Source organism: Bison bison, unplaced genomic scaffold, assembly GCF_000754665.1.
Source record: "Bison bison bison isolate TAMUID 2011002044 unplaced genomic scaffold, Bison_UMD1.0 scf7180017610856, whole genome shotgun sequence".
Taxonomy (NCBI): Eukaryota; Metazoa; Chordata; class Mammalia; order Artiodactyla; family Bovidae; genus Bison; species Bison bison.
The window spans coordinates 39-10675 of record NW_011440101.1 but is presented as its reverse complement, the minus strand read 5'-3'; the positions used below and the strand labels follow the sequence as shown (position 1 = coordinate 10675).

General features: G+C 52.9%; 1 protein-coding gene across 1 annotated transcript; it reads right to left on the bottom strand.

Moving 5' to 3' along the window:
• Positions 1-1938: 1938 nt before the first annotated feature.
• Positions 1939-10272, bottom strand: GRAMD2 (GRAM domain containing 2). Its single transcript, XM_010861882.1, has 10 exons — positions 10138-10272; positions 9709-9784; positions 8547-8650; positions 7851-7949; positions 7653-7724; positions 7068-7130; positions 5947-6091; positions 5612-5711; positions 4624-4728; positions 1939-4365 (listed from the first exon to the last, which is right to left on the bottom strand). The coding sequence occupies exons 1-10, from the start codon at positions 10252-10254 to the stop codon at positions 4362-4364; spliced, it is 885 nt and encodes a 294-aa protein (XP_010860184.1). The 5' UTR covers positions 10255-10272; the 3' UTR covers positions 1939-4361.
• Positions 10273-10637: the final 365 nt, after the last annotated feature.

Here is a 10637-nt window from a genome sequence, read left to right as displayed (position 1 = left end):
ACATACAGAGATTCAGCCATATTTTTCTGCACATTGCATCCACAGGTTTACTTCCTCTAGCAAAAGAAAGCCCTTGGTTTCAGTAGCCACTGACTCTACCAGCTCCACATTTTCAGACCTGAGCTGCCATACCCATGAATGTATAAGATCGCAATTCCCTTCTGCCTACCTCTCCAACCTCCAATTTTTTTTTTTATGGTGGTAAAATACACGTAAAATTTATCATCTTAATCATTTTTAAGTTTCACACTCACATTGTTGTGTAACAGTCATCACCATCTCGAGAATTCTGTTTATCTTGCATAACTGAAACTCTATACACATTAAACAGTAACTCCCATTTCCCTTCCCCGTAGATCCTGGCAACCACCATTCAGCTTCCTGTTTCTGTGAACTGGACTGCCACACGTACCTCATACAAGTAGAATCATACAGTACTTGTCTTTCTGTGATTGACTTCACTAAGCATAGTGTCCTCAAGGTTCATCCATGTTGTAGTGCATGTCAAGACTTTCTTCCTTTGGAAGGCTGAATAATACATGTCTGTCCCACATTTTGTTTATCCATTCACCTGTCAATAGCCACTTGGGCTGCTTCCACCTTTTGGTTTATTGTGAAGAACACTGCTATGAACATGGGTGTACAGATAGCTCTTCAAGCTCTTGTTTTTAATTCTCGTGGGTATACATGCAGAAATGGGATTTCTGGATCAGAGGGTGATTCTGCTTTTAGTTTTTTGAAGAACTGCTATACTGTGTGCCACGGTGGCTGCACCCTTTTGCCCTCCTATCAACAGTGCATAAGGGCTCCAGTTTCTCCTCATCCTCACTAATGCTTTTAGGGACTCTTGTTTTCTTTGCTAGTAGCCATCCTAATGGATATGAAGTGGTATCTAATTGTGGTTTTGATTTGCTTTTTCCTAGTGACAGTGATGTTGAAATGTCTATTCAGGTCCTTTATCAACTTTTAAATAGGTTGTTTTGTTGTCACTGAGTTGACCTCTCCAACCTCTTTTCATGTCAGTCTCCCATTGACTCGTATTCCAGATTCATGCAGATGGTCTCCATTCCTCAGAGACACATGCCTTCTTTCCTACCTTTCACAGTTACCAACCCTTTGCCAGGAACATTCTTTCCCCAGCTCTTTTCATGACTGGCTCCGCATCCCTGAAGCAAAGCAGCAACTTAAATCTCACCTCAGAGAACATTTCTTGACCACTCATCTAAAGCCATCTCCCTTTTCCCTGTATCTCATATCAGTCTCTTTCCTTCATGGAACATAATCAGAATCTGCAATTACCTTGTTTGTTCATGATTTACCTGGAACTTACGTTTATGTGGAATGCAAGTGCCACAGGGGACGCAGCGATACTGCCTGACTGACCACTGCTCTGTCCTTGGCACTAGCTCAGAATCTGGGCTCAGTATTTACTGAAGGAACAGATCACTACTGGAGGGGTGCCTCCCAAGGAGAAAGAAAGGTGAGGTGGCCCAAATTGGACTTTTTTTAATATTTATTTGGGGCCCTGCTGGGTCTTCACTGCTGCACACGGGCTTTCTCTAGTTGCTGCGCGCGGGGGCCACTCTTCCTTGCCGTGTGCGGGCTTCTCATTGCAGTGTCATCTCTTGCTGCAAAGCACAGGCCCTAAGCGCACTTGGGCTTCAGAAGTTATGATGCATAGGCTTAGTAGCTCTGCGGCATGTAGGATCTTCCTGGACCACAGATCAAACTGGTGTCTTCTTCATTGGCAAGCAGATTCTTAACCACTGGAGACGAGGGAAGTCTCCCAAATTGGACTTTAACCCCCGAAATCTGGGCTTGATATCATAGAAAAGGACACAGGAGTTTCCTCGCTCTGAGTTTAATTCCTGAGTCAGGAGCACAGTACTGTTTGACCCACAGACCTTGCTTTGGAGTGCCCAGCAGAAATGGGGAAGCATTCTCAGTGTCCACCCAGCCAAGGCAGGACGCTGTGCTGTGTGCTGTGGCCATCTGAACCATCCCTTATGCCTGCCGTGTGAGTCATCTCAGCTAAAGTCCCATGAGATCTGCAGAGTGCTTGGGATTCTGGGAATGACTTGGGCCCCGTCAGTCTCCTTGGTGCCAAATACGTCAGTAAGAGTACCTTTAGTGAGTAATCTAAACCTAAAAAATGAACTTTCCATACCACAGGATTAGAAAAATCAGATTTTTATTTTAAAACATTTTCAACGTTTAATGCCATAGTGGAACAACTGAAAGACAATTGAACCAAATTCTCAAGGAATTAGAGAAGCATCTGCCAATGCAAGCAGGTCTGCATAAATACACATGGTTTATAACTGAGCACAACAGAAGGCACCCTGGCCAAAGGAACAGGCTGGGGAACAGAAGGAAGAAACAGAGGGCCCTCCAGAGGGACAGGCACACTGCAGTCACTCAAAGCTCTGGGCCCCAAGAGGGCCTCCACAGCCACCTACCCTTCTGCACGCTTCTTGCCCTCTCTGAGCCCGGGGCATGGAGACTGGAGGCTAGGTTCACCATCATGTTGGCATAGCCACCCATGACTTGGCACCTCTTATGACCTCTGGCTCAACCCAGCAAGGTTCAGAGAATGGACCTGTTCTCCCTGCCCTTCAGCAAGGACCAGGGAGGGGAGGCATTGGGGCAAGTAGGATTATTTCCCTGAAAACAAGGATCTGGTTCCTAAAATAGGACGGGCATGCATCCAGCGTGGTGCTGCAGGGAGAATGGAGCCGTGAGTTGTACCTGAGACATACATCTTGAGTGAAAGTATCCCTCAAGGCCAGGCTCTGAGCCCGATCCTAGAGCCTGGGATGGAGAGACCTCCAGCCTGAGTTTAGGAAGTTATCACCTCCTGTCAGTCCCTCCAGACTTCATCTGGGTTTGTCATAAACAGGACAGTCACACTCCACAGTAAATAATTTCCACCAGGATACCCGCACCCCCACCCCCACCCCCACCAGTTAACTTCTCAGGTGTCTGAAGAGGGAAAAAGTGGCTATTTCTGACCCCACCCACCCATCACCAGTGACTTTCCCTGATATGTCTGGCCTCCTCACTAAGGCCTTTCCAGCACCTCCAAAGACACTGTCTTGGCAGATCGGAGTCCCAGGAGAGTTTTAAAGCACAGAAGTTTTGTAGCATTGAGGAGACATTGTCAGAGGAGGAGGAGTCTCTAAGGCAAAGCCACCATGTCCCTTCTTCCTGTCTTCTACCTCTCTTGCTTCCAAAGATATCAGACAGACGCCCCTGGCCTGGTCCCTGCAGTCACCGGCCCAGCTTGGACACCTCCATTTTACTCATGGAGAACAGAGCCCAAGGTGTGGAGGACCCTCCTGCATGGCCTGCAGCTGACATAGTGAGCTCTGCCCTGTGGTGGCCCAACACCATCAAGCCCATCGGGCTGCCGTTGGCCACGTCCAAAATCCAGGCAGTGAAGCAGGGAGTACAAGGGCAGACCTCCAGTCACAGCACTACCCTCCCATCCCCCACCTCCCACATGGGGCACCTTGGAAATGTTTGAGCACACCAGGGGAAGATCGAGTACCTGGTCTGTGACCACAGTGATCAAAAAAGCTCCGCCCCCCCGTCTCACCAGGAAACAGCAACTGAGGACACAGAAGGCTGGCCCTCTGTTCTCTGCACAGCCGCTGCCATTCTCCCCTGCTGCAAGTCGTGAGGTCCCAGATTGAGCCCGCCTCCTCAAGAGGGGCCAGAATGGAGCCTCTGCACAGACCATGAACACGCCCCTGGCTAGAATCCTGGCCACAGACCTCCTCTCCTCACTCAGAGCTCACCTCACTGCCTCCAGTTTGCCCTGCATGGGCCCCTGGCCACCTGCAGAGAAACGCTTTGGGCCCCAGAACAGGAACTCTCGGGGGTCCTAGTGAAAGCACAATATGCTGGAAGAGAGTGGAGCCCACACTGCCAAGTTGGGCTCTGGCCGCTGTCCCACCACTGGCGTGGGCCATGTGCTTAGTATCAAAGCATGGCCTTTGTCCCTTGCAGTGGTCCCAAATGCTCTACCTGTGTGTCAGAACTGTTTCCAAGGAGCAAGTTAAAAAAATTTTTTTCACATAAGTGGCTGCTAAAGCTTAGTGTACAGAACTCCTTGTCTATTTCCAGAAACTTGGCTTTCCATCTCAGTCCCAAAATTGCAGGAGTTTTGTAAACAGGTACTTCAGACCACTCATTTAAATAAGGAGGGAGAAGAGCTCCGGGGAGGAGAAGGATTCTGCAATATTTTCTTCCTGACTCGGTCTCAACGCAGCGGCAGCACAAACCAAGGGCTTCGATGGTGGCACCTTAGCACCCAGAGCATTCCTCTTGGAGGATTGGGGTCAAAGGCCAAGTGGCTGTTACCTGCACACAGAATAGATGGCACACAGGTCAGACAAAGGGCCTAGAAGACAGACAGACAAGTTAGTGGGTCCACCCATGAGGGCAGGTCAAGGTGGGGTCTGTGTACCCTGCATACCCTGCCCAACCTCGCTGAGGGCCAACAAACCAGCTCAAGGGCAAGGCCAAGGCCAGCCAGACTAGCAAGGAGCCTGGCCATGGGTGTTAGCTCCTGTCCTTCACCCTCAATCCCAGAAGCATGAGAAAGAGAAGGGGCATCACCTGTGCCCAGGGACCGAGCCGCCCCAATTCAGGGAACATAATTGCTGTTCTAGCTGGGAGATGCGGAACGCCAGGTAGGATGAAGACATGACCAAGAAGCAGATCCTGGAGAAAAAGGGGTAGGGAGGAGGTGAGTCTCTCTTCTAGAAAGGGGGCATTTCTACAGGATCACCAAACATAGGAGTGGGACTAAGCTAGTTCCTTCAACTGGAGGAGTTGAAGAACCCTTTGCGTACAGCTTCGTTCGGACCTGGGCCTCTTTCTTCCCAGAGGCCACAAGGGGGTCCTGAGACTCATCCCCATGAAAGTGTCCCTGAAGCCCCACAGGAGTTCTGGGTCCTTCAGCAGAGCCCACTTTCCCTCTAACCAGCCACCTTGGTCCCACACCTGCCCTGTGAGGCCACTAAGATTACCCCCCCAGGTGGTAGCCCTTCCCCCAGGCAAATGCTGAGGTTGACAGTCAAAACCCTGCCAGCAGACCCAGAGGAAGGTGCCGAGGTAAGGCAAGGGAATCAGAGGCTGGCTAGCTGTTCATAAAACATCCCACCAAGCTCACTGCTCTACTAGCTCTTAGGCCGAATGACAGACAAGCCTGGTGTCCCAGAAAACACCCCAGTGGTAGGCGGTGGGAAGGCTATGGCCCTCCCCTGGTCTAGCTGATGGGCCTCTCAGACTTTGCAGACCCCTCCCTCCCCAATCCTCTACAACTTTTTCTTTCTTCAATAGTTTCAAATATTTCCCCTTCCCTACAGCCTTAACCCTAAATTACAAGTTTGAAGGAATGAAAACCAGAGATACTTTATCTTGCTCCAGAAGGGGCTGTTGCATGGCCACCCCCACCACCCAGGAGCTTACAGCTGACTCAGAACCTTCTCCCTCACTCTGGACACTGACTTCCCCACACACCAAGGCACCGGCTTTAAACACCCATACACCCAGGCAGATTGAGTCAGGTCTGTCCCCCCACCCCCACTCTCCAGTCACCTACAGCACAAAGAAGACCTTCAGGAGCGGGTAATCCCAGAGCTTGAGCTCCCGGTTGCTCATGGGCCCCTCCTCCAGCTTCTCCTCCTCACAGTCGGAGATCTCTGCAAAAGGACAGCATTCGGCATCTTCCTGGGGCAGAAGACAAGTCCCCAGCCCACTGCCAACCCCTGTTCTCTGAAGCCACTTGAGCTCTCGGCTTTCCGTCATGGATTTGCAGAAAGAAAGAAACTGCCCTCAGAAACCCTCCTAGCTGTGATGATCTCTTTGCACAGAAGTGGGAGGACAGAAAAGCTTGTTTTTGCAAGCAGGTGCCATGGACAAGCACACTGAACTCACCAGACCCCAGAGGCTCCCTGGAGGGGAAGAAGCTGTCCGTGGATTCCATGGATGCCCGAGAGATACAAGGGATGCTATCTGGGAGAGACACGGACCTGGAGGCGGGGCACACTTTCCTCCACTTCATCTCGGGGATGAGGGCTTCCTGCGGAGAAGGCAGGAGACACTGTCTCACCTTGGCCTTTGAGATCTCAGTTGCCCTAAGGATCCATACTAGGTTTATCAAAGCCTTTCCACATATTATCAGTATGGATGCCTAGCAAGCATGAAAGCAGATACCCAGAAGCAGGGAAACCACAGCCACAGCAATCACATTTCTCATCTGCTCCCTTGCTGTGACCAGCCACTCTTCCAGGGGACGGCCTCTTTGAAGGCTGCTAGTGTAGAACCAGGACATGAGGCAACCCAGGTGCGCGCTCAGATCAGCTGAGTCCAGGAGAGCTCGCACTCTCTATCTTAGATGGAATAAGTCGTGCTTCCTGCTAATCTGGGCTCTGAGTACATCACTGCCCTTGGCAGGGGCACTTAAGGTCCCCATCAATAAAAATGGGAACATAGCCTTCCATCCCCTGCATGGCATTGTGCATATCACATGCTTGGCTAAACACTTAATAGTTACAGAGACTTCAGAACACCCTGGAGTCATTGCTACCCCCTCACCCCCACTCCTACCCTACAAACTTTACTTATCCAGGATCCTGGGAGCGAAAGAAAGGGCCAGGACCTCAGCAAATTGACAATGAGCCTGCCTGTGTTCTAGAATGATAGCCTTCAGAGCTCTATTTCAGGGACACCTCCAGCCCCTTGAAGGCCCTTCTGACTCCACTAAAGGGAAGAGGATGGGTTGCTGGGTCTGTACCTACGAAGGTGTGGGGGTCCAACCTGGGCCATGTTCCAGGGGCTGGCCATGTGTTCTCCTCAGAATGTCAACATAATCTGCCCAGGACTCTGCACGGCATAGAGCATGGTGGGTCTTGGGGACACCCTGACACAGCATGCCACTGGCTCTTGAGCCTGGTGCCCCAGTTCTGCACTGTGGGCCCCCCACCAGGAGGCCCTGAAGTCTCAAAGCCACGGGCAATCTCAGGCCAGCATCTTCTGCTCCCAGCCTTAGTTCTCACCAGAGACTCGCACTCAGGTTCCTCTGGAAATTCTCTTACACACAGACTCTTCTTGCTTGAAGGCTGGGGACAGAAGGGAACAGGGGTTACCTGTCTATCATGGAAAAGCCAAAGTCAGACGTGGGGAAGTACTAACACTCCAAGAGAGCTTCACCTCCAAATGAGCCCTTTGGGCCAGATGGAGTCTAAAGTGTTTGCAGGGAGGATCCCTAGTTAATCCTGAAGCAGAGGGCAAATCCAAGGGGATGTACTCCCCCACACTGCTGCCCTCCCCCTTCCTCAGCACAGGCCAGAGAGAGCTGAAGCGGCCTCATGCTCCCGTCCGTCTGCACCCAGGAAGCAAAAGTGAGGGCTGCATGTGGGAACGCAGGGGCCCGATGGCCTCAGAGAGACACGCGCACCAGCACAGACGCCCCGTCCAGGGACTGCCTCTGGTTCACTGAGCCTGAGCCTGTTACTCCCCTCTCTCTGCCTCGGTTCCCTGTGCCCAAAGGATGGGCCGACCTCCCCCAACACCCATGTCCCAAGACCTCAGTCCAGGCCTAAGCAATCTCCCGGGCCCCAGCCTTGCCCCAGGCTCCATACCTGTAGGTGGGTGCAGACCCTTCTCAGCATGTCGTATACACTGTCCCGGGAGAGCAGCGACACAAAGACATACTGGAATATAGAAAACAGAAAGGCGCGAGGTACGTAAAGACGGGAGAGTGCCAGGGTCAGACTGTGGACTCCTGGGGCTGGGACGAGGAGACACACAAGGGCGCGCTGACCCGGAAACGTACTGACCTTCTGGCTGGTGTTGGTGGTGATGGCCAGGCCATTGGGAAGGAGCCGTGCCATCTTGTGTTTCTTGATCATCTGCACAGACACGACGGGAATGACCACCTGATGGGGGAAGAGGCAGGCTTCTCTCAGGACTCACCCCCAAGGACACGGTCCCTCTGCCTCCTGCTTAGGGCCCCAGCCACACCTGGCAGTGAGCCAAGCACGAACACCATGGACAAGTCTGGCCCATGGAGGAGAGTATCTGAACCTCCCACCACCTAATGCGGACTCCCTTCCAGTTATCTCCCACCCCAAAGGCAGCACACTCCACTCTAGGCTCTTACTCCATCATCTAGGAGGCAAAGATGGTTGCCCTGGTGAATCCCATAATCCAGTAAGAGTTCCCTGAGCCACCACCTGGCCACTTAATGGCCCCGAAAGTGTGACATCCCACTCGGTTTGTGAAGGCATTTAGGAGGTACCCCATAAGCAGAGTAACTCGGCAGTGAACTCTTCAGGCTGCTCAGGCCAGATGTGGAGTCTCAATCGGGGCCCTGTTTGGAAGGGGTGGGGCTACTGCCCTGACACCGGGTAGAATGCCTCGCAGTGAGAGGCCTCACCAAGTGCCAGAGTGCAGAGGGACAGGTCTGACTTGAGGTGTGCCCACAGGGCGGGGGCTTCTCTTCCCTGGGCTGAGGCCTTACCACTTATTACTACCTTGATATCCTTGCCAAAGAGGCTGGCATGGAAGCAGAGCCAGTTGGAGGAGATGTAGAGCCGGCCCTGGAGAAGCAGGTCCCTCTGGAGGGCACAGGAGCACACTGGGAAGTCACACGAATGAGACTGCCGTGAGCAAGGCCCGGCTGGGAGCCCCAGGGCCTGGGTCCTCCCACCCAGAGGAGTCCAGAGTCCAGCCTCGGGGACTGAACTCCTCAGTCCCCTCCCCAATCCCAGGCCCCAACCATCCATTCCCGCAGCACCCTCTCATCCTTTCCTGAGAATCCTGACCACCCCTAGTGGTCATGTATGGATGTGAGAGTTGGACTGTGAAGAAAGCTGAGCACCAAAGAATTAATGCTTTTGAACTGTGGTGTGCGAGAAAACTCCTAAGAGTCCCTTGGACTGCAAGGAGATCCAACCAGTCCATCCTAAAGGAGACAAGTCCTGGGTGTTCATTGGAGGGACTGATGTTGATGCTGAAACTCCAATATTTTGGCCACCTGATGCAAAGAGCTGACTCATTTGAAAAGACCCTAATGCTGGGAAGGATTGGGGGCACGAGGAGAAGGGGACAACGGAAGATGAGATGGTTGGATGGCATCACCAACTCAATGAACATGGGTTTGGGGGAGTTGGTGATGGACAGGGAGGCATGGCGTGCTGTGGTTCATGGGGTCGCAAAGAGTCGGACATGACTGAGTGACTGAACTGAACTACTCTACCTGCCCCTCCAGACTGCTAGATCCTTCCTCTTCCTCCACCCATGCCCCAAAAGATCTGCCAGGTTTCTGCACTGTCCCCCAACCTGGATGTTCACCCTCATAGGCAGAACCTCTTGCCCTGCTCTTCCCTGGAGAGAGGGCCTTGTTTGTGCAAATGCTCTGACACACTCCCTGAGAGGTCTGAGCAGGAAAGAATAGTCACTGATAAGAGCAGAACAGAAATGAGATTTGGAAGCCCTGACATTCAAGAAAACTTTCCAACTCCATGTCTCAAATCAGCCCAATCTTCTCACACTTCTGAAGAAAAAAAGACCAACCACTTCAAAGGGCAGCCAGTTCCCATGGCTGAACTTGTGCCTGGAGGTTCTGGGGGGAGAGGCCCTGGGCTTCGGGCACTGCAGGATGGCCTGTCCTGCCAACCCAGGGAGGCAGCTCACCTTTGAGAACCACCTCCTCCAAGGGAATGTCCTTAAATAGCTTGTGGTACTGCTGGTTGTATTTACTCAGTAGCATCTGGAAAACACAGGAGCTGGGTCTGAGAAGTCCCAGGAGATCATACCACCAGAGGACCCTGCTCCAGCCACCAGGAAATAAGGCCACAGGGCTTGGGGGGCCTACGGGGTCTTAGCCGTGAAGCAGCAGGTGAGCAGCCAGTGGGTGAGGAGGGCTGAGTTCTGAGCACAGCTTGTTTCCTGGTGACACGGGGTCTTAACAGGCAGCCCATGACGGGAAGGGGACACAACACCCACCCAGGAGGGGACATCCACCAGGTTTCCTGTGGCCACAGAGTCAACAGCCACCAAAGTCAGGCAGCCTAGGATCCCCTCCCCCGGCAGGTAGTAAGAAGTTGGCCTCCACCCACTTACCCCTTCTTGTCTGCACTTCTTCACATCTTCACCCTTCAAGCCTTCTGGCCAGTACAGGCTGCAAAGGAGACAGACCATTGCAGGGGCAAGGAACCTCGAATCCTCCCTCCCCCACATGCATCCTTGGTGCCAGTGCTGCCCTGGCCTCAAGCCACCAGCTTGGGGCAGAGATTGGAGACCGGGGCTCGTCGCCAGGGGCCACAGCAAAGTGGTGAGCACAGCAAGCACAGAGCTTGCCCTGGGCAGGGACACTCCTGCTACAGGGAGGGGTCAGCTGTGCGCAGCCACCCCGCAGCCCCAGAAGGTATAGGCAACCTGAGCCTCACCTCCCAGAGATGCTTAGAGCCGACCACCTCTGGGGTCAAAACCCCCTCCTGTTTCTCTGCCCAAGGGACAAGCTGAGGAGCAGGCCCAGGATGAATGAGCAGGAGGCCAGGGATGGAGCTCAGTATGGGGAGTGGGTGGGGTGGAGGTGTCAGACTCACAGCTCTGGGGCCTGG